The sequence below is a fragment of the Macrosteles quadrilineatus genome, unplaced genomic scaffold (genome assembly GCF_028750875.1).
Source record: "Macrosteles quadrilineatus isolate MER2022 unplaced genomic scaffold, UCM_ALF_1.0 Scaffold_1__1_contigs__length_201487025, whole genome shotgun sequence".
NCBI classification, from domain to species: Eukaryota; Metazoa; Arthropoda; class Insecta; order Hemiptera; family Cicadellidae; genus Macrosteles; species Macrosteles quadrilineatus.
The window spans coordinates 141,891,828-141,916,748 of record NW_026542594.1 but is presented as its reverse complement, the minus strand read 5'-3'; the positions used below and the strand labels follow the sequence as shown (position 1 = coordinate 141,916,748).

The 24,921-nt window shown below is 35.4% G+C and overlaps 2 protein-coding genes across 11 annotated transcripts in view; one reads left to right on the top strand and one right to left on the bottom strand.

Annotated features, from left to right (window-relative positions):
* LOC128986021 (uncharacterized) overlaps positions 1-24,732 on the top strand; it is a 37,070-nt gene extending 12,338 nt beyond the window's left edge. Inside the window, exons 3-5 of the mRNA XM_054406104.1 lie at positions 10,804-10,889; positions 11,598-11,661; positions 24,511-24,732. Of these exons, the coding sequence (XP_054262079.1) occupies positions 10,804-10,889; positions 11,598-11,661; positions 24,511-24,648 (288 nt within the window). The 3' untranslated portion in view covers positions 24,649-24,732. The remainder of the gene's footprint in view (positions 1-10,803; positions 10,890-11,597; positions 11,662-24,510) is intronic.
* Positions 2,516-24,921, bottom strand: part of LOC128985978 (RNA-binding protein Musashi homolog 2-like) — a 146,976-nt gene continuing 124,570 nt past the window's right edge. For 3 of the 10 annotated variants that reach the window (XM_054406020.1, XM_054406029.1, XM_054406037.1), the window contains 4 exons: positions 19,494-19,610; positions 10,540-10,766; positions 6,855-7,021; positions 2,516-4,883 (listed from right to left, as the gene is read on the bottom strand). In XM_054406020.1, coding sequence (XP_054261995.1) covers positions 4,056-4,883; positions 6,855-7,021; positions 10,540-10,766; positions 19,494-19,516 — 1,245 coding nt within the window. In that variant the 5' untranslated portion in view covers positions 19,517-19,610 and the 3' untranslated portion in view covers positions 2,516-4,055. Of the gene's footprint in view, positions 4,884-6,854; positions 7,022-10,539; positions 10,767-12,321; positions 12,415-19,493; positions 19,611-22,000; positions 22,107-24,921 lie in introns of those variants that run through there. The other 7 variants (XM_054406010.1, XM_054406045.1, XM_054406063.1 and 4 more) reach the window with 5 other exon arrangements.

Below are 24,921 nucleotides of genomic sequence, written 5' to 3'. Positions count from 1 at the left end.
TTAACATTACCAGTTAAAGATGAGTTCAGTTGCATTTGCAGCCAAAGTCATAGTTTCCGTTACAAAGTACGGTATACGTTGTATAAAATGCACCAATACAATCATTCTAAATCTTTGTCTATCATGACAAAATTTAGATGGATTAACCATATCTTCAAAAGATATTCAAAATTCATGAAAATTCTATTTTATCCCCCCGATTGAAATATTTTAGCCTAAGTAAAAAAACCTACTTGCTCCATATTATGTTGATAACCTTGTAATGTTACCCAATAATATGCCAGGAACTAAACCAGATGTCGGTCCTGAGTATTTCTAAAAATGTTTCGCTAAGGCCTGGCGCACATGGTAGATTTTTTGATCGGCTGATTAAAATATCTGCTAAAAATAAATCGCCCTTGATTTATGTCTAGGCGCACTTTTGGCGATTTTAGTCAAGAAATGGATTTTTTGAGTGCGTTTAAGCTATCCTAAAATGGACTTTGTTGAATTAACCTGTGTTTGTGCTCTTCTAATTACATCAAAGAAAAAAATAAGACAACTTAATTATTGGGTTCATCTGATAATAAGTCAGAGACTTTTAAATCAACAGTTTTATAAACTATACACTTTACGTGATGACAGTAAAAAGTTCTTTAATTACTATAAAATGTCTGTTGAAAGTTTCAGTTTTATTATAACAGCTGTGGCCTTTTTTAGCAAAGAAAACAACACAACTCTCACTGAAGTTCACTGACTCCTTCGGAGAACAACAAGCGACTGGCCGATTTTTTAGTCGACCGTGTGTGCAGACTGTTAACAACCTGTACATTACAGATTTTTCGGGCGACAATCGCCTCGCCTACGAATCAGCAGCAAAACCCAGATTTTAAAATCAGCGCAATTCTCGATCACCTGTGTGCACGCTTCCATTCTAATACATGATGCACAGATCGGCCGATGAAATAATCGCCTCAAAATAATCACTCGTGTGCGCCTAGCCTAAGGGAGTTTGCAAAATTTAAAAAAAATGTTTTTGTGAATCCTGTAATGTAAAACCTTCACTGTGCTCACCTCAATCAAATGTAGGTGATCTGACAATTAAGTAAAACTTCCATAATAACTAGTCTGAAGTAGGGATTCTATTTCTAATTAAATAAAAAGCTCAAAAGCCAAAGGCGATTTTGCTACTTTAGTTCTGCCATGAAAAACATCTGTTCCATTCTATCAATCTCATCGCTTTACTGACCAGAACCAATATTTATTCATGATAATTTAAAAGGCCTTACATTTAAAACATTGTGGAAAAAAGTATATTTCCTAAAATTGCATTATTGTTTGATTGTATGTAGAGAGTAATTGATTTAATCTTTTCTATTGATATATTTTTTATGAATAGGCTGGTTCATAAAATTATGTTTGATTAAAGATTAGTGAAAATCATTAAATGTTTGTTGTTACTTATTGCAATTTCCAATCTCTAAAACCATCAGTCCGTCTTTTAGTTGATAAGTTGATCGACTGGCGATCAGAAAATGAGATGGGCCTACTGTATTTTATTTGCATAGGCATATTTGATAAGAATTAAAATGTATTTGCAAGAATAGATGGTCCACGTGTAGGCACGATAATTATTGAACACAATGTATCTTGAGCTGAAGATTTTAGGCAGCAGTCACAGCTATGGCTAGCTACCTTTACTAAAAGCAACTACATGGGGTAAAGCACGGAGAACAGCCATTGAAGATCTGCGATGATATTCTTGTAACCAATTTAAACAGATTAGGGCAATCTCTATCCTTCCCAATAGTTAAAACACACATTAATGGGCATTACTAGATCTTCACAGAGTCATGCTGGTTACCAGTTTTTTTTACCATCAGACTGTAACATATTTTAAAATTTAAACAGTTATTGAAAAGGCCGATATAGCCTACTTCAAAAAGATAAAGGTGTTTGTTAATATCTTTAACAAAGCGTTTACAATGTTCAAGACTGAAGTAAAGAATTTTAACTTTCATGCATTAAATAATTTAACTTAAGTTTTATTTAAACAGTAAAAACAAAAACAGAAACATGCAAATAACCCTAACATCAATAATGTAGGCCTAACTAAAAGCAACAAATTAACACAATTAATTGATTTAAAAAAGACTTTATAGATTTGAACATGCACTACACCCCAGTAGTTAGTTACACCAAACTATATTAACTTACTAAACACAGTTATATGAATTTAAAGGTAACTGGCTTGACGCTCGATAAGAATCTAGTAAGCCCAAACAATCAAATCGTGCAGTGTAATAATATTGGTGAAGCAGGTGATATCCGTCGAACAGTCATTCAGTTCCAAGCAAAGTAAGGAGTCATTAAATATTATACCGACAAGCAGCTGGTCTACTCTCAATCTACTTTATTGATAACTGCTCTACAGTGCATGGTAGATGTCTACACTACACACACAACTACAAAAACATCTAACACTATTACAAACAGAAACACTAAGGAGCCAGGTGAACATTTTAGACCAACCCTCTAAACCCGCAAACAAAGTTACAAACTTACTTTATTTTTCATTTTAATGAGAATACAAAAATAGAGGGTTCATCTCCACTTCTAACACATTTATTGCTGTTGCATATTGTCACCTAAGCAAAAGGAAAAAGTGACATTTTCAGTTTTATGAATAAAACGCAAAATAAAAAATGGTTAAAACCACAAACAAATATCAAACAAAAATATTTCAAAATGTTTAGTAATGATCACGTTTTCCTTTCACTAAATTCAATTCTCTGCCAAAACCCAAATAAAATTTAAAATAAAATTACAAAAGTTTCAAAAATTATTTAATACTGACAAAATTTAACCAGTTAAAAAGCTAAGAGACTATCGCTCTTACTGGATTAACAATATTTTAGGGTTTTTACAGAGAATTTTCAGAAAATCTACTTATAATACTACAGTTGCATCAATAATCACTAGATGTAGAGTTTATAACCAAGATGGATAATAACATTATTATTGGTACTGAAATATAACCTAAAGTTCAGTAACGTTTTTACAATCCTTAAATATAAAAATGAGTATTGAAAATCTTTTGACCTCTTTAAGCGAGGTGAAGCACACTTGGGATTTTCCAGTTTTAACAGCGTGAAATATTTATAAAAATAATTGTTACAGACAGCATGTCTATATTTTTCCAGTTAATTTATGAAACAATAATCTTTTTTAGCATTCTCTATCGTTACTAATCAACATTATGCAATTTAACACAACTTAAAATTACAACAACTTTTAACAGGACTACACTCGGCCGAAGTCAATCTTCAAAATAAAAAAATTGGTCCACAAAATCACATGTTTAAAATTCGATGTATTTTGGGTAAAATCCCATTTAGAACTTTAGTCTAGTCCAAGAGGATGAAATATGGAATGTAAACAGGTGCTTCAAACTCGACTCAATAAAAACAAACAATCATGAGGAAACAGAAAACAACAGGAACATTACTTAGGCTAAGTAATTTAGTCAATAGTTAAAATTAAAAGCACAATTCGAATAAATAACTATCACTAACGAGTGGAACATTGACAATCAAAGGTGTATGACTAGATTTAGTCCACATGAGTTGTGGTGTGACCAGGCCCACTGTCTCTTTCATGTACGGAATTCCACTTGAGATCAAGTTATATATACAGAACACTCGTCTCTGTAAAACAAAGCTAATATGAACACTGTACAACACTTCCAAGGGTTTACGGCACCCACGTGACACACAACAAGGCAGACTAACAACGGCGATCTGTTTAAAGTTATTACTGACCGCCTTTTCGAGTTATACCGAGTATTATTATTAATTAACCAATAAGTGGAAGATCCAGTAAAGGGCATTGCTAATACTGTCGCTTATTGCAAATTTATTGCTTAGAAAAAGAGCCCAGAAAAAGGTATTATTGTTACTTCATCAATGAGCAAAAGCAGATCTAACTCGAAAGACTTTTAAGTACTGAAAAAGATTTAAAAACAATTCTGTTCAATGATATCACGTAATGCGTCCTTAATGCCTGAAGTAAGGGCTTCAAACATACATTCCCATTCCATACATGGAACTCCAGTCGACACCCTGGAAGCTAGACATGTCCACGTTTGCCAAACTGTATGCCTGGTAGGGGTTGGTGGGGGGTGCCAGACCTGTTGCTGGGTTTAGACCTCCTGGTGTAGTCGGGTTTGTAGCCTGGTTTGGGGGTGTCGCCGCTGCTGGTAGTGCTGCCACAGGGTACGGAGCGTATCTGTATCCAGCCAAACTGGGATAACCACTGAACAGTTTTCCGTAGCTCACAGCTGCTGCATTCTGAACCGCTGCTGCTGCGTTTTGTGCTGCGGCAGCAGCCGCTGCAGCCTGGACGTGAGCTTGTGCTGCCACCAACTGGCCAGTAGTAGTGACAGGTGTAGGAGCTGCCATTCGCATTCCACCCATAACCATAACACGCTTCCCAAGTAAGAGTCCAGGTGCCACTACTTCCTTAGGCTGTGCTTTTTTACATTCGACCTTCTTGTTTTTTATAGTATGGAAATGAATTTCACAGATCCTATCGACGACATCTTCATTCTCAAAAGTGACAAAGCCAAAGCCTCTGTGACGTTTTGTTTGCTGATCCATCAGCATAACAGTTTCTTCTACCTTTCCAAACTGGCTAAAGTAGGCCTTGACTTCTTCTGAAGAAGTATCTTGACTAACACCACCAACAAATATCTTCTTGGTTCTATTTGACTGTTTAGGCCTATTCTTAGGAGTTGCATGCTTTGGATCGATTTTTTTGCCATCTAGTGTGTGAATAGGCACTTTGAGAACTTTCTCAACGGTTTCCGGATCTGAGAAGGTGATAAATCCAAAACCTCTGCTTCTCTGTAACAATGAGAAGAAAGACATATAGGAGAGGATGTTTAACACGAACTACAAGGAGGCCTAGTTTATGAGATTTAATTATACAGGGTGTCTCACCTTAAGTCTCCAAACACAGACCAATAGGTACTAATACTTGGGACCAATACAACTACGACTATTATTCCCAAACTATTACTTGGGAATAAATTTCCTGTATACACACTTTGAATTATGTAAAAGAAATTATTCAGGAATAAAGACATTTTGATTTGATAGAGTAAACCAATAGTTAACTTTTTGATTATGAGAAAGACAGTTAACTTTTTATGGGGCATTCCTCATTATTTTTTAAGATGTGTTTTGGGATGGTTTTGAATTTAAAAAATATGATCGCTGTTTTCCAATATGGTCGACATATTTGATATTTCTTTGCAACACCCTGTATTTTTATGATTGTTTACGAATATAAATGTGATTTTAAAATATTTTTATTCTTGAAATTTCTTCTCTAAAGTTACTTGAAGGAGTTAGCTACTTGTTAACTCTATAATTTACAAATGGTTGTGTTGCTAGCCTAGTGGTTAGTGTCTCGGACTTCAGTGTGGGAGGGATGGGTTCAATTCCCGGCAAATTCACAAAACTAATGGGTTTGTACCACTTTCCCTTAACAGTGTTTAATCTCATAATTAATTTAATCAAAAGGCCACTGGCGTAGGAAAACGTGTTTAAAAATGGCTTGCAGTGTACATTCTGCATCCTGCAGCTCCTAAATGAGTATGTTTAGAGATAAAATACAAAGAATAAATAAGTCTTAACATTGTATCTAAATTCTTAAAATACAGATTGCTCCAATTTTAAATTTATCTACTAATGGAAAATGGCGGCCATTTTTGAAACAATGGAGGCAGAACTCATAGACAAAATTCTCTAATTTTCCCAGATTTCCCAACAGAAAAAAACCTGGTTTTCCCAGTCGTATAGTTGCAAGTACACCTTTTACTTGTGGTCTGCGGATACTCCACTTCTTTGGGTATGTTTGGACCAACGGTTGGCATGAGATCCGTACGGGCAGAAACTGATTATCAGGTCAAGATTAGAATGAGTCAAGCCGAGCTAAGCACAAATTTCTGACCGCGGTAAGCGTTTACAAAGATGCATGATCAAAAATCAAAAATTTTACTGTCATAGTGGGAGATGATTATGTCCTATTATTCCAAAAGGTGTCCAGGATTTATCCTTAACTGCGGAGGATGTTTGCGATTTTGCCAAGATTGCGGACGATGTTCTCGAGATAATCGTGACTGTGGAAGACGTTCATGATTGTAGTGAATACCGAAGATATACTCAATTTTGCTATGACCACAGAAGATGTTCTTGATTTTACCGTTGCGGAATATGTTTACGTTTTCTCCGAGATCAAGAATTATGTTCATGATTTCACTGTGACCTCAGAAGATGTATCCATGACCTCTAACTAGCTACTGTATCCATTCTTTGCAACGGGAAGAAAAATCAGTTTCATAATGATTTAAAGGGATTTAGAACAAACAATCTATTATAAAGTTTTAGATAAAATAATCATACCACATAGTTGTGTGAAATATATATTTAATTTCTTTGGATCAGCTGTCTTGAAATCGTGAAATGAGAATTTGGCAGTTCTGATTGTTTACCGGTACATTTAAATGCCAACACAAAGTTGTGAATTTTCTCATGCTTCCATGGAGGCGAATAATAATATTTACTTTTAAAAACCTCACCTCAAAACTTTGGACATCCAAGGGGCGTAGCCCAAGAGGATCTCAGGGAAGTGAGACCTATGAGATTCCTAGATATGTGGACCATTTTTGTGCTTAATTTTGACTGTGTCGATTAATTATTTTAGTCGTGACAGCTGCCCAGACAGACAGACACCATCTTCATTTTATAATAGTATAGATTGACCAGTATACTAATAATTATAATAGGCCTATAATAGAACATCAATGTTACCTGTGTAAGGGGATCCTTCATGATAAGAACATCAGTGACAGTGCCAAACATGCCAAAATACTCCTTAAGCTTGTCAGGTGATGTCTGCCAACTGAGGCCACCAACGAACAGTTTTGCTGCTGCTGGGTCTTCATTTGGGGATGAACGACCTGATGAGTTTCCACCTGCTGAAACATTTTATAATTTACTTATGATTCAGCAAGTGCTATGAATGTTTGTAAAGGATAAAGTTTGCAAACGATAAAGTTTGCAAACGATAAAGTTTGTAAACTATTTTGGGATCACATGAATCATCTGCTTTAAATTATGAGCTTTACAAAATCTACTGACAAACATTATCAGCATTTATTGAGTTGGAAGTTGGCTTCCACGGTGGATTTTAGAAAGCCTCAGATCAAGAGCTGGACAAGAACTGTCTAAAAAGTCAAAGATTGCTGTGTCTAGTGAAGCCCAGTCATCTTGTTATGAGCGTTTCTCTAAGTTTATAAGCATCTACTTGCGGCAATGTGAACTATGTCTACTACTGTATAAGTATTAAAATGATCTTAAGTTGCAATTTTGAACATTATATGCTGCTTTTATTATGTGTTTGTATTTATAGTTTTTATTGTTGACTAAAAACTGTCTTAAATGTTCGGAAAAGTTAAACCTCGTTATTTTTTGTAACACTTCAGTACTAAGATTTTAACAGTAGGCTACTCATGTTTATTCTGAAATATCTAAGTCATAAACAGATCTAGTCATAGAGAAGTAAGGTAAAGTGGAAACATTCAATGTTACATTGTCGCAGGTGTTTAGAACACCACACCCCAAGCACTCATGTGACACTCCTGCGCTCACGGTGGAGGAAGTGCCCTGTGCGATATGAGTTCTGCACACTGTTCGCCGCTTAGGCTCTTCCTTGCTCGACAAAAAATTATATTTCCAGCACAAAATGCTAGAGCTGAAAGCGCACGGTCGTACCATAAACTTAAGCATGATTAATCTGTACTTTACTTCTCTGTAATCTAGTTTCTGTGAATACTGTTAAATTAAAAAGTATCTGTGAACTGGGGTATTTACAGGTTATTAATTATGCAAAATAATGTTTATCCTAAAAACTTATTAGATCTATCAATGGTGTAAGTTGGTGCTGCATTTTTTCATATCATTCAGAGAACGTTTCAGTTGAAGTATGTTGAGAGGGTTAACGAGGAAATTAGTTTAACTTATGGCAACCAACAGAAAATTTTTATACAGTTAGCACCTTGATATTTAAAGATGAAGGGGTGAGGGTAAAAATTCGAGTTATCGAGGCTTTTAGCCAGTGGCGGATCTAGAACAGTCACGAGGGGGGGGGGGCGAAACGTGAAGTATGGGGGGTTCCGAGGTATCCTCTTGAAAAATTTGTGCAAACCAAGTCTCCTAAATGGCAATTTTATACCATTTCTTTGTCCAAAGTTAGTGTGACAAAATATTTTACACAATATGCACTACTGGATTACATGCAGTAAAAATTATAGGCTATATGTATGTATGCCCGAGGGGGTCGCCCCCTTTGCCCGACCTCTGGATCCGCCACTGCTTTTAGCGAATTTCCCATATAGGGAATAAGCTATTACCGTAGGTCTCATGGAAAGACCTGAACCCAGGACCGATTTACTTTTTAGTTTTGAGGTCCCCAGAGGCCAAAAATACCATCCGATCAAATTCATATATATTTGAACTAGCTGTGTGTTCATATATATGTGTCCGTTAGCGTGATAACTCGTACAAAAATTATCCGATTTTGATGAAATTTGGTATTTAAACATGTAAACTTACATTTACTCGAACGAGTTTGCGAACCAGCATTATTGGACCATGGGAACGGGTTTTTATGGGGTAAAAATGGGGTTTTTCCATTTTTGACCCTAAAAACATAAAATTTTGGAATTTCTTTCCCAACCATTTGTAGAGCTTAAAAAAAGAAACAATTATTACCGGTACCTATATTGAAGCATTGTTGTATGCCTAATGGTTACGGAGAAAATGAAAACTGTTGTAGTTTACTTTTTTATGGATATACGTTGATCGAATTTATTTATTTCATCCTATTCTTATGACGTTTGCTCAAAAAAGTCTGTTTACCTTCCCCGTAGCAGCAAACCTAAGCACTCGTGAAATCTAATGTTATTTAAATTAGGAATATGTCTTATTTATGGAAATATTTTAGTAAATGTAATCAGACAAGATGAAATTCGCTTAGTCTGCTGGTTTGCTGCGACGGGGATATTTGAGTAAACGAGGTAAGAGTTATCGGAGTGTTGTTTTTAGTTTGAGATAGCTTAAGTTACTGATGTGTTGAATTCTGACCACACCAAGATACTTTACAACATTAATTTGACTCAATTTTTATACACTAAACCTGAATGGTGAAATTCACCCTTAAGCTATTCCTACACACTGAGTACCTAACTGTAGAAGCACGATAAAACAACTGACATTGCTTACACAGTACGGCATTTAGTACGCAACGATAATAATTTAAGTTGTACACGTTTTTTTTAGAATAAAAACGTATGTCTAACATTTTGCACTGTATCAAGTTGGCAACCAAAATATAGGTTCAGAACATATAAAAAAGAAATACAATAAAACCTAACAAAGGCAATGATACTGTTTTGTTTTCGATATCTAATGAAACACAATAATGTGCATAACAGAATAGTGGGCTAGCTCCTGTAGCCTAGATTCATTGTGGCAGTGGTTTAAATAATAATAGGTTAATGTATGACCAAATTTTCTGGCTTCCGTCTCTCTGAGTAACAATCCACCTTCAGCCTCATACTGTACCGTACTGTTCCCCATTTACCAAAATCGCCAATTTAAGATGTTAGACAAAATTTGACAATCCCTGACGATTTTGAACTATTTTTCTTAACACGCCACAATTGCTCTGTTCTTTTTTGTGTCAACGTTTGACATTCACACCTAGCTGACACCATGATATCTCACACTCGCAGAATATTCAAAAATTGGTTAGAAAAGTTATTTCCTTCAAACCTTTTGCGACAATTTCCGATTATTATTAGTTATTGTATTATTTTTTTAAGAAATAACATAAAACACAAGTAAATTAATTACACATGTTCAGTACGGTACCGTACCCTATGATTTTATTTACATCATTATTACATACATACCATATATGGGGAGCGAGCTGGTCAAGTGGTTAGAGCGCGGGACTCCGGTTTCTGGGGTCCCAGGTTCAAACCTCGCCAAATGACCAATGGATTTTATCTAAGTAATATTGCCGTAACCCCTAGGTCTAGCCTGAAGTAATGTGAAAAAATTTCTAGGCTCGTGCCTAGTATAGGCCTATAGGTATGTACTGTAAGTTATGTTATGAAAAAAGCCGAGGCTCAGCAAAACCCTGCAGTAAAAATAGCAAAAATACTTATTCAAGTGATCACAAAAAAGCCTAGGTTGAATTATTTGTTGGAATGTAGGCTACCGGCTGTTTTAAGCCGTATTATTGACTTTCGTGGTAAGTTAATTGACTTGGCCAAGTTTTTAGGGCAACAAGTTTTAAATAGAGTTGTGATGGACCAATATATTAAAACATTGTTTGGAGATAATTTAATTGAAGAATAGTCCTAACTTAGGCTATTAATGAATTTAAAATGCTTAATTTTAGTTACGGTAGGCCTAGATGATGGCGTACCTGATGAACTGTTGTTTTGAGTATTTGATGTATTGAGATGCTGTGATGGAGTGGAGTTGCCATTGGTCCTGTGATTCTCCGATGTCTGTGAATTGGTAGATCCATTTATATCCACCTGCGGAGGTTGGCTTCCATTTATGTGATGGACCAAACCCAGACCATTCATCTGAAGCATGTTGTTGAATGCCTCATGGTGGTCTGGCATACCTAATCCTTCCATGCCCAAACTGAAACAGAATAAAGGAATCATTTTATTTATTTCAGGCATTTCCACTAGCCATCACTCTGAGTTCAGCGATGTTTGGGATGGCCGCTTTCATTGCTTGGCAATGCAATACCAGGGATATTCAGTAAGTGAGCAGTTTTATAAATAAAAGTAGGCCTACCTATATAAGTAATAGGCGTTAAGATTTAAAAATAAGTTATTAAATCAAATATTTTGCCTATGAAGTTTCTTTTGAACCCAAGGAAATGGTAGGCTAGTAACTTATGTTCAATAAGTATCTTGACTGGTTCACTTTGTTAGAAACTTATTTGTATTTGTTTTAGTTCTGTAAGTAGACCTAACTTACAACAGTGCCCGAAACTTATTAGACTAATAACTTAACAATAACTTGTCAAAGAAAACTAAGAATAGGCCTAACTTGTCTTAAGCAAAGGTATACTGTGCCTAACAAAAACGTCTAACTTAGTTAGGGCTCAGAGTACAAGGAGTTAAGTTAGGCTAGGTAGCCTAAGTTAAGTTGAAATGCTTAAGTTAAACATTTTTTTATCTAAGTTTACAAGTTTGTCTTAGCCTAAGTTTCTCATTTTTTTACAAAATATTACAACAGAATAGTGAAACTCATAAAAAATACATAAGTAGTTGGACCTATTTTAATTTTTTACAACAATGATGAAGTAGTGTAAGATGATAAATATAGATTAGGGGGTAGGAGGGTAGAAAGGGGTGGGTGGGGTTGCGGCAACGCATGCGCTAGGGCAGCTGAAAATCCAGGTCTTTTCTCATCCCAGGCTAGAGCCGACACACAGAGATCAGTAGTTTGTTGGTGTTTCAGGGTGAACAGACGGAGGAAACCGATCAACGAAAGAGTCGACTTACTGAACCCACGCACCCTCAAGGTAAGTGTGAGCCTGGGATATTGTCCTGTCACAGCAGTATTGACCAGTGTGAGTGTACTGCTGTTGCGGGACATAGTCCTAGTCTCGCACCAGTCGTCCCTCGTTCCTCCGAGATCGATACTGTTCGCCGGTCAACAACCTTCTCACCGGGACAAAAATTAACTATTCAGTGTTTATAAAGTGAAACTAAGTGCAAAGTGGTGTACCGTTAAAATTATTATTAGTTGAAATCATCTGTGTACAATAGTTATAGGTTATGTGTCCTAGACTAATGATGAAGTAAGAAAAGTGTGGTGTTTAATGCAAGACTCTGTCGCTCAGAGCGCTGTTGTCGTAGTGTTATTGATTGTTAGTGTTGCCGTTGCCACCTAACTTATTTAGTTCACAACGAAATATAAATGGTTTTTGTTTAAACTTACTGATTGTAGCTTATAGAAAATTAAAATATGATAATATAAATAAGTATAAACAACTAAAAATTAAGTCATTTCATGATTGATACATTGTAACGAAGATGACTGTTACTAGGCCCTAACCCTGCTTTGACGTTTTGTTTAGCTGAAAATCGTATTGCAGTAATTTAACACAATTAATCTCTTGTGAAAATGTAATGTAAGGATTTAAAACTTATTGGTAAAGGTGATATTCTTTATAACTTACTTTTACTAAGAAGAAAACTGCCTGCACTTGGTCTAACAACGTTTTACAAAAATGTAACCTTACGGTTTGGTTGAAATTCAAGTGAAAGACTTCTTCTTTATTTCATTTACAGGAAATACTGAGTTAGCAGGGACAGTACATAGAATAAGCAACATAGATTAAACCCGTTTACTTTTGGTTATAACGGAATAATTGGTTTTGTAACTTACAAAAATGTGCTTAATAAACCTATTATGATGTTAATATTTAATGGCAGGTGTTTCATAAGGAAAAACTAATTTGTCGGATACACATGATTACTATTTTAAAAGGCCTGCTGTATATATTCTATAACCTTGTGGTAGACCTACTTTATTGTTTGTTTTAAACAGCATTATGGTTAGGCTTACGGTTGTTAGCGCTGATTATGGATGCGATGTATAATCATGAAAATCAATAGAATAAAAAAAACTGACATTTCGCGTTATAACTGAGGAAATAGTTTATTAAATTGAAACCAACAATAAATATTTTTGTAATTCATGTTCAATAACAATAAAAAAATAGGTATGCATAAGTGTCATAGAGTTAAATCCATATACAATTTTGATATTTTGAAGCATTGTATTGATTGAAGCTGTCCACTGAGTGACGGTGAATCACCCTAGCCTCTCCCTCCCCATTCTCTTACTCATTCTCATTCTCTTCCTCATCCCCACATCCTATCCCCCCCCCCCACCAATGTACGATTTAAAAAATTCATTTCCCCTTACATTAGACTAATTTACTCTAAATAAGGAAAGTAGTAGCCTACCGATAACTTAATACATTTTAATCCTCTCGCTTGTTAGTTTATTAACTAATTTGGTCGGTTTATCTTAAGAAAACAGTGAACAAAGTTCTAGATGGAACCATGGATCAAACATACTCCCTAGGGGAGTATGTTTAATCTATGATAGAACGTATAAACAGCAGGCCTAGGATACGATTAAAACAGTATGTAGTATACTTAGTATAGAGATGAATAATTAATTGTAAATTCTAAAGAAATAACAGCCTTATTCTTATGCCAACATTTAAGCCAGGTAAAAATAAAAGTTAATTTTAAAAAGGTATGAATGAATTGATAATAATGCCATATTTCACAAAGTGCTATTATTATAGTCCAAGTTATTTTTCTACATGGTTCAATATAAATTATTGTTGGTCCGATAATAATGTCATACAAAAAATTAAAAACCTACACACAAAATAAAAAAATCAGATTTTAAAATTTTAAACGATCATCATTATAACTGACCAATGCATGTATTTACAATTACAACTTAAGGGTTTTTAATCATTTTTAGCGAATTTCCCATATAGGGAATAAGCTATTGCCGTAGGTCTCATGGTAAGACCTAGAACCGGGAGCGATTTACTTTTTCATTTTGAGGTCCCTATAGGCCTAAAACACCATCCGTTCAAATTTATATATATATATATACATATATATGTATATATACATACATATATATATATATTTATATATGTGTCCGTTAGCACGATAACTCGAGCAAAAATGATCCAATTCTGATGAAATTTGGTATAAACGTGTAAACTTACGTTTAATTGAACGAGTTCGCGAACCAGCATGATCAGACCATGGGAATGGGGGTTTATGGGGGGTTTTATGGGGTAAAAATGGGGTTTTCCCATTTTTGACCCGAAAAACATAAAATTTTGCAATTTCTTTCCAAACTATTTTGTAGAGCTTAAAAAAACAAATAATTTAGTATATTGAAGCGTTATAATGCGCCTAATGGTTACGGAGAAAATTCCAAAAATTGTATATTTAAAACTCCCATGTTATTCTTATGGAGAATAAATAAACTGTTGTAGTTTGCTTGTTTATGGATATATTTTAATCAAATTTGGCAATTTGGTTTATTTCAAACTAAGCTATCAATATTTCAATAAAAAACACACACACCTCAATATCTTCCCCGTAGCAGCAAACCTAACTACTCACTAAAATTAATGTTATTTAAATAGGAAATAAATCTGAAAATGTATAGGGAATATTTTATCAGAAATCAAGCCGAGTAAATGGAAATTCGCTTAGTATGCAGGTTTGCTACGACGGGGGTATTGTGAACATCAAAATTAGCAAATTTAAAACTGAAGGGTGTTTATGCAGCATTCCTTTTGTGACTCTTCTCAATGGAAGCAAATCAAGGAGTTTTTTTTTACCAGCTGTAGGAATTGCAAAGAAAATATAACACATCACACTAGTGTAGCTAAGTTATTTGTCACATAGGCTGTTAAAGTTTTAACTAAGTTAACTTAAAACAAACTCAAATTAATTTAATAAAACTCATTTTACACTATAGACTAGTACAGTATAAAAGTACTACCTAGGTGATACATTAGGTGACCTGGAATAAAATATTAACAACAGAGCAACCCATTTTACCCATTTCTTTTCTTTCAAGCTGAAAGCCAAAATTCACCTACGGTTAAGAAGAAGCAATATGATGGATAAAGAAATTAATTAATCTCAAGAAGAAATACATCAATACAAAATATAGTCTTGTATAAGTAGTGTGTCTTTCAGATCAATAATGTCTAAATTCTAAATATAGATTTGACTAGGAAATTATTTTTGTCATTTACTGTAAATATTTTGGTACAGTTATGAAGTAAATACTCATAAGTTTACCTCCATTAATCAAACAAACTCAAGAAGACTAGCCTATTAACGCATTTCCCATATAGGGAATAAGCTAAGGGAATATTTTAGTATAAATCCTGTCCGGTAAATGGAAATTCGCTTAGTCTGCAGGTTTTCTGTGGCGGGGGTATATTTATATTATATTTATGTTCTTAGGCCAAAGTATTTACAAGTGTAAATAAATAACTTTTAACATACACATTATCTTAAAAATAAAAATATAAGAGGCACGTAAACAAGGCATGCATATTGTTCACAAATACTGTAAATTAGGAATAAAATATATACCTAGTGCATATTCTTATGATGTGATCCTTTTAAAAGATAAATTAGTTGCAGTCAGCTTGTTTATGACATTCTATCTTATTAAATTTGAAATATTAGGTTTTAATATATGTGGCTTTTGCAATTTAACAAACATGTTTTGTGTTGCTTAATGCATAACAAACAACTAAGTGCCACAACAACAAAGTTATTATCAAGTGATAACACCAATCCAAAGTGTCCTCTTTGTCTATGTTACATATATGTTACATATATTGCACAAAGCATGAAGGTGTTAATATACTTTTGTGATCGACTTCTTTGAATTAAACCACAATAAAACGAGTGGGAAATCTTTCCTGCGACAGGGATATTTTGTTTTAGCGAATTTCCCATATAGGGAATAAGCTATTACTGTAGGACTCATTATAAGACCTAGACCCGGGATGGATTTACTTTTTCGTTTTGAGGTCCCCTGAGGCCAATAACACCATCCGTTCAAATTCATATGTCCGATGACTGTTATAAAATAATTTAATGTTATTAGCACGATAACTCAAACAAAAATTATCGGATTTTGATGAAATTTGGTATAAACGTGTAAACCTGCATTTATTTGAACGAGTTCACAAACCAGTGAGATCGGACCATGGGAATTATGAATGAGGTTATGGGGTAAAAATGGGGTTTTCCCATTTTTGACCTTAAAAAGATAAAAGTTTGGAATTTCTTTCCCTACCATTTTGTAGAGCTTAAATAATACCCCCGCTTGATTTTCAATTGATTTTTTATTAAAATATCAATAGCTTAGTACAAAATAAATAAATCCACCAAGTTTGATCAAAATATATCCATAAACAAGCCAACTACAACCTTTTTTTAAAATTCTCCATAAGAATAACATGGGAATTTTTAATTAACAATTTTTGGAATTTTCTCCGTAACCAATCACCATACAAAAACACTTTGATATACACATTTTTTTTAAGCTCTTTAAAAAGGTCTAGAGAAAAATTGATAAATTTTGTGTTTTAAGGGTAAATACCCCGGCCGCAGCAAACCTGCAGACTAAGCGAATTTCAACTTGTCTGATTACATTTTTACTAAAATATTTCCATAAATAGGACATATTTGTTCCCTATTTAAATAACATTAGATTTTACAAGTGCTTAGGTTTGCTGAGACGGGGAATGTAAAAAGTGTTGTTTTGACCATACGTCAATAGTATAGGATGAAATAAATAAATTTGCCAACTTATTAAATTTATGTGTTCATTAAATTAATATATATGAGTTCATATGTCAGTAGCTTTTATTTTTGAAGCTCATTATACCTATATGTAAGTTCAAAATGTTTCAATATCAATGACCCTATATACACCAAAATATAGAGTAGAACGTAGATCCTTACTTAGTCCTGCACCACATATTTATTGGTTTAATGGTTTATTCAAACTAAATAGGCCTACCCTTTTTTACTTCTTTTGTGCCCTACTTGTTGCAAATTATTAAGTCGTAGTAGACTGTTGTCAAAGACATCACAGAATACAGATAAGAGCAAGTTAGACATATACAAAAGTGAAACATGAAAAACTTAAAACATGTTAAATTGTGTTAAATAAATGTTTTTGAAAGGCTGTCCTAGAGGAGAGTAATTAAAATACCCCCGCCGCGGCAAACCTGCCGTCTAAGCGAATTTCCATTTGCCTGAATTTATTTTCAATGAAAACCAATTTACATAACATGAGTTTTAATGAGTATCTAGGTTTGCTGCTACAGGGAAACTATTGTGTGTTTTAGTAAAATATTAATATCATATAAAATAAATAAATTTGCCGAGTTTGATCAAAATATACCCATAAGCAAGCAAACTTCAACATTTTACATTATTCCCCATAAGAATATCATGGGAATTTTGAAATTAAATTTTTTGAATTTTCTCCGTAACCAATAACCGTTCAAAAATACTTTGATAAACTGAATTATTTGTTTTTTATGCTCTTCAAAAGGGTCTAGAGAGATATTTTGAATGTTTTTGTTTTGAGGGTCAAAAATGAGAAAAAACCAATTTTTACCCCATAAAACCCCGTTCCCATGGTCCGATCATGTTGGTTTGCTAACTAATTCAAGTTTATCCCGCCTTACATCTTAAAACCAAATGTCATCAAAATCGGATAAAAATAACTCAAGTTATCGTGTTCATGGCCAAGGCTACACAAACACATTATAAAAATTTGAACGAATGGTGTTTTTTTGCCTCTGGAGACATCAAAATGAAAAAAATTAAATTGGTCCCGAGCCTAGGTCTTACCGTGCCACAAACGGTAATAACTACTTCTTATAGCTAATTCGCTAATAGAACATTACTAGTTTAGGTAATTTATGATTCTTGAATTAATGACAACATTTTTAAACACTGTACAATAATGTTCATGTTAATTATGTTTAGTTTAAAATCCAATAAATAAAATCCAAGCCAATAAATCCAGTGCGGAAATTCTGACAGTAACCCATATTTATTACAATTAATTATACATACTTTGTAATTTATATTATTTTTATTTTGAATTTCTGCCAATTAATTGTTTGGGCCAACACTGCAACAACGAACGCTATTATGTAACTGAATCTATAGTCTCAGATTTTTCATTTTCAACTAATTAGGCCTCTCATTATTTCATAGTAATAAGAGTTTATTTTTTAATTGTGCTCAAAATTTAGTCACTAAGCCCAAATTCTGATTTGATTGATCAGTCGAGACCCCAGCAAGGAGGGTCCTGAGAACCCTCTACTTCAGTTGAATGCTGAATCGTCATCGCCAAGGACTACCAAATACGTGTTTGTCAATAAAAAGCGCTACGTCGAGGTCTTTGGTCTTTCAACAGCCACGTACTGATGTTTATCACCGCTGCGCTTGGCCTTATCATCTTATAAAGGACGAAGAAATACAAGTTATGTAAAAAAACCAATTCGCACATTATATTAGGCCCGCAATAGTTGATCGCTGCCTCAAGGTCATGTCAGTAATGACTAGCGTTCAACACTATTGATCGGCCATTCATTAGCCTCCTCGCGATAGTGTTTTTAGCGTAGGAATTTATCCTAGACAATACCATTCAAAGCACTTGTTCCCCACCCACCCAGTTCATATGAGAAAATAAACCGAAAATAATATACAAGTGAGTTATGGCATTTTCGCGGGAACTTGACGCATCGTAGTGGAAAGTTTATAAATTTTGCTCCTCAGAGGGAAGTGGACTGATTAATTAAAAATGTTACATCAACAATTAATTGCAATGGGGGGGGGGCTTTAAATTGTATTTGTATCCCACAAATTACCGGTCAATAGTTGTTTCCATTTATACAAAAATCATTAGTTACCCCCTAGAATCTCCTTATATTTGGACTAAGTCGGCCTAATGGTGTATCAGCTGTGCTATATGCGGTTACAAAACATCTTCCGCACTTGTGACAAGCTATATTAACCCCTTATTATTATTACAGCCACAGTGTAATCTACATTGGTCCAACGATAAAATATTCACGCTATGGAAAACGGATAAACCTCTGTTCGGTGTTAAAAACTGCATTAATGCCCGGAGCCCTCATGTTGGCCTTTGAATTAAACATCACACACTGGTGCAGCCACCAAACTACTATATATTACCCTCATTTTGTACGGACCGCCTACTTATATGTTAACGACCAGTTGCCTCCACTGTATGTATAGCATAGCGTAAATATCCGTAAATAGCTCACATAGGCCTAATACATCGCTATTATATCGCATCATCGCGACCTACGGATTGTCGGAGGCATAATATGATCTGTAATCGCTTTCTGACCAGTTTCTTCACATTTTGCATTACATTGTTTGAGTTTAGGTTAATATGCATTTGGTTCTCTATAAAAATCTGCCATTTACCTGCATAACAAAACAACGGAGTAGCACTTTACCACCTCGTATAATTTTTGTTGTAGCAAATAATTTTCAATGGCAATAATTAATTATTGGTATTTAGAGTGTTATTCCAATTTCCTTTTCTTCATATTTTATTCCAAACGGAGTTTTTACAATATTTTATATTAATGGGAAACTACTTATTTTGTACCTTATCCCCTTCACAGGTTGTGAAATAAATTAGTAAACTACTACATCCGTTATCTAGTAAATCTTGCTCTACCATACGCTACAAAGTTAACTCAAACTATCTAACCTTTTATTTCCATACAATTCCATGACTCTTGAAATGGTTCTAAAATGTTCTGAAAAAATATTCTGATTGTCCGAGTGCGAAATAGAACAAAGCTTGCTCTCTGTGATTGGTCAGTTCCTGAAAATTATAGAAATCAATTCTATTTTAGTTTTATAGTGTAGGTCTGTAGTTGGCAAATATTTAACATTTGAAAATATGATTTGTAAGGACATTAATCATATTTTAATGTCAGGGTTTTATGATAATAACCTATATATTATAAATTTTAAAGGATTTTATGACAACAAACGCCTTTTTAACGCCATTTCAGAATAATGTTTCGCGGGATTTTTCTGAATATTCACTATCAATGTATCACGCATGAGTAGACAAAGAACTCTAAGGAGAAGAGGCGGGTGAGAAGGACTGTCGGATGTAGCCCGTCACACGACACCTGGACTCTCACTTCCGCTAACCCCCAGCTGCAGCATCCTCCGTACTCACACACGGCCTGCGATGTATCGATTGTTTGGCTAAGAGATCGGTTATGCAAATTGAAGGTTGAGAAGTTGTTATGTTAGATTATTCGGGTACTCGGCAAGAAATACATTGAAAACAAGCTCTGTTTAGTACTGACTTGCTAAATACTTCTGGATCGCTGTGCGTGATGACAATACTACCTCGTACTGTATAATGAGTACTGTACTCATAAATTAAAGTACAGGACCAGGACACACTCTTATCTAAAAGAGTTACATGTTTTAGTTTGGGAGTTTAAGTGGGTAATCAAGAAATAATGATCATTAGATCGAAAAAAAGTTATGTCATTTACTAAATTTGGTAGGCCTAGGTTTCTGTTCATTAAAACATTTAAGTTGCAAGTAAACCTGTTAGAATGTATAGAGTATAGACACAGTCACCAAGTATGAAGTACCCCAGCTCTGATACCTGGTTAGCTACGTCACCATTGACCATAGCAGATTGTCATTACATTAGTATTGTTGGCGGAGTGGCGCACGTAACACTGAGCCTCAGCCTAGTACTGCCTAGCTAGTGCCTAGTGTTCGTGCTCGTCAAGTGAATTAATCCTGTTTGCGGGATAGGATTGTGGGTTGTCTGAGGGGCTTCACTGTAAGCCGAAGCTGTAGGAAGGCAGATGTATGTGGCTTCTCAAGCCCCACACGTCCGTCACACTTCCGCATATCCATCACAAACAATCTTACACCTTCATCAATTACACATTATGACTAATTGTAGCTAACTGATCAAAATCTACATCTTATAATGACTTTAACATTTTTCTTTTTTTTCAAATTTCAGTTCATTTTTTCAATAACATCATATGACAGCTCTAAACATAGCAAAATTAAATCAAAGAAACTTTCCAAGCTTAGGTCCAACTACAAACAGTATTTGTATGATAAAAACACTGAATTTTACATTGTCATTTCCTAGTTTTTAACGTGATTTTTTTATATAATAATGTGACATTTATAAGTTAAAAATACTTAATTGTAGACATAACTACTGGACAAATAAAAAATCGTCAACCCAGATCTTGAAACACATAACTAGGACACACTATAGAAACAGTTATACAAGAAAGATTAACCAATGTAATGGTAGAAATGTCTTCTAAGAAACATATATATCTTTAAAAGAGCCAACGTTCACTAAAACGCACAAAAACAAAAATAAACAATGCTTCAATGACTAATCGATAAAATTCGTAAACTCTAAAAACCAATCTGTAGGCTATACATTTCAACAATGATAGTACAAAAATCAATAGCTCAACAAAATACAAAGACATCTATAAAACTGATAAAACTCGTGTAGAACATCTAGGACTGGCCCCACTACGGAGTATGTAACCTTCTATGGATGCATGTATCTACAGTGTGCTATATCTACCGTAACCGCGGCCTACCGCCTACCGCCTACGTTAGTATACATGTATATAGTGTTAGTGTTTATACTGTTGACGGCCACGGCCTCACGCTAACCTCTAGACCTAGTGCAGCAGCAAGCCGACATGACAAATCAAGTGTTATACAGCACAAGCACCTCATCACATCATCTGAACCTACTACTTGTATACACACTCTGGCCAATCCGGTCCGACAGGGTAAAACATACAAACTAACAAACGCTCCATCTAATACAATTTAAATCAATCGGTAAAATATAAAATTATCCTTCAAATGTTTACGATATTTCTGGACACTGAATTTACACAAAACTAAACGATCGATCTTAAATTATCTCAAAAATGAAATGGGAAACTATGTGAAATACACTTATATCTAGGAAACATAGAACTATCAAGGTAGTATGAAGTCAGTTGTCTTTGGCGGTCGAGCGGCTACGTTCTACTGACATGCAACCTTCTGAAGACGACTTGACGTAGGCCTACGCTACGGTGTACTGTGTTATAGGTACGTTGGTTAGTATCAAACATCAACTTGTACAGAACAGCTACATTACAAGGCTTCCTACGCAAGACCCGGACCCGACGATGGCGTTACCTTATACTCGTCGTATCCTGGGGGTCTGATGGGGTCTAACTGATGGGGTCTCGGAAGTAACCGCACCCCTGCCTCATCATCATCATCATCATCATTCCTCATCGCGCTTTAACCACAAATAAATACACCTTAGATTGTAAAAGTCATCACTACTCAACAGCTATAACTAAACATCAATTAATTACGGTAAACGCTTACTGGAGCACACACTTATATATTGGATAGAATTACTACAATTAATTAATAAATAGCTTAATGTCAGAGAACAGAAGAGATCCGTCTGTTCGAATAAAAAATAAAACAACGTCGACTATCTCGGTGAAAACAATCTACTTCAGGGACTAAGGCACAGAGTATAATTATTAATTGTATGTTATTTGTAATGTTATTTAAAGTTTTACAAAAATTAATCTCCTTGGTTTTTGCTGCGCGAAAAGTTCTACATGTGTTGGTTGAATGTTAGAAAATACATATGTGATTGTGTCGTTAGCTCATTCAATCACTACTCGTTGTACAAACACTGATAACTAGTAAAACAGCGAGCCTCGTTTAATTGAATATACAATATTACACCTACAAACTGCGACGCCACATCACTGCTCTCGACGGCGAGGTTAGCTACAGATTGATGAAATCGCTACTTGTGAATCTTGTCTTTGCACGAAAGCCGGGTCTGTTGTTCGTGTTGGTCGAATCACAGATTCAATAACTTTCAACACGCATTGTTAGTGTTGCACAATTTTGTTTATAGTAACTGTAAGTTAAAAAAAGGAACAATTGAAAATGTGGTGTTGCTGTAAATCAGCTAACACAATTAGTAACTGTGGGCTTATATGCAGGTAGGTAGGTAGGAGTGGTACAGCTGTTGATATTGACACAACGACCGGAGAACGGACAGCTAAAGTTTACCTTTCATTACGCTGGGACTGAGAATGGTAACCGCAATAATGTGATAACGTGATTCACTACAATTACAATGCATTATAAGCGGTTAGAGCTGGATTATTTAACAAGGGACATCCGGAAAAATAATATAGACGAATCCGAATCCTTCCTGTTTATTACTTGACCGAGGTACCGAAAACACGGGAACGGCAGACGCGAGAGGGATCCATGGGTCGCCATTTTACATTTTTTCATAGAGGGGCTCCGCGCCCCCCTGACCTCGCTGCGGCAGACCTACTACGTCGCGGTCCGTCTCAAATATATATAACTAGAGGCTCTTTGGAGTTTGGACTAAGTATTAAATAATGCAAAACAGTGCTAATTCGGTTGACACTAGCACTGTGGCGGAGAGTCCGTCGGTGTAACACCAACTACATGTATCCAAGTAGGGCAGTGTATAGTGTAACATAGTGCAGAACCAAGTTGACTGACGCACAGCATTGTGCGGCGTACATTGGCTTATTGATTGGACGTGTATTGTACATACAAGGTGCAGGCCATACAAAGTCAAACTCCGTCCAGAGGTGTCTGTGTAACAATTGTACCGGCCCGGTAGTATCACAACCAACCTAACAATTTTAACCTCGCAACAAACTGTCGATAGTTGCTACACAATATTTACTACTGTATGAGCACGAGCTAAACATTCGTTTTCACGTGGTACAAACAACGAATAGTGCATGTAACCGACAAAAACTGAGCGTACTTATTAAGCTAGAGTAAGTCGTATAATTATGTTTTAGTTGAGTTTTTACGAAAATGCAGACGTGATACTGTAATGCAATTATTTCGGCATATATTTTCTTAGGCGCCTATGGTTGTTATAAAAGCGCCGATCTGGTCGGTGGGTAGACGGTCGGCTGTTGGTTCGGTTCGGTTCGTGTATAGTGTGTGTGTGTGAGTGTGGTGGCTGCAGCTGGTCGTGGGGCTTTGTCGCTGCCACTCTACCAGCTGGGCCTTTGTTGGACCCCGCACCACATCCACATCACACAACACTCAAACCTTCAACCTCATCCAGCATTTGCCAACAACTGAACACTGAACTAGTATAGACGTTTAAATCAAATGTATGATGGCATGTTAAAAGGCGTTTAGCGCGACTGAGGTGCAACTACAGCTACTCCAAGATGACAGAGTTGCTGACTTCCCACTGTGTAAGGGCTCTGCAGAGTTAACATCGTATAACTCTATGACGATAACGTGATGTACTTGCTCCTCTCCTCCTCTTAACTTTGCTCAGAACATACCAGATGCCACAAACATCGATTGCACTGGATTAATGAAGTTCAACGTTAACTAATCTTCATTAAATTCTCATAAAACGAACAAGTCAAGGGGTTTAATTAGAGTGAAATTAGTACAAGGAAATATCACTTACAAAGGATTTTTACATTTCCCCTGTTCGTCGACAAAGTAAAAACACTCAATAGTTACTTTTGAAACTTTTTGTCAACCACAGTTTAATATTTAGATGAATAAAATGTCCGAAATTAAACATACCTTACTAGTTTAGATTAATTAAAAGTTAGTTGACAATTGACATGTAACTGGATTGTTGTATGTAGCTGAGGATAGTGGAGCATGGTCCTGAGCCTGTGCCCGAGCTACACTCTATCTACCGACAGATGGAGGAGGAGAGAAGACGCAGAATGGAGGAGATGGAGGCCATGAGACGACGACAGGCCAAGAGGAAGGCCAACTAACCGTAGAGTAAAGCCACGCTGGTCCCTTTGGTCAAATTGTCGTTACAAGATGCGAATAACCATTAAATTGTTTTACCAACCTTAGTTCATGTCTTTCTTTAAATTACGTTCGGTAAACTTTACTTTACAACAATAACTGAACAAAAACTAATTAAATGAGTTATGGATATGTAAAATAATATAAAAACAGCTGGATTCTCTTTACGATTAGGTTGCCATTCTTAGCCTACACACTGGACGATAGGCCAACGTTGCCACAAGGAGTGACTGCTA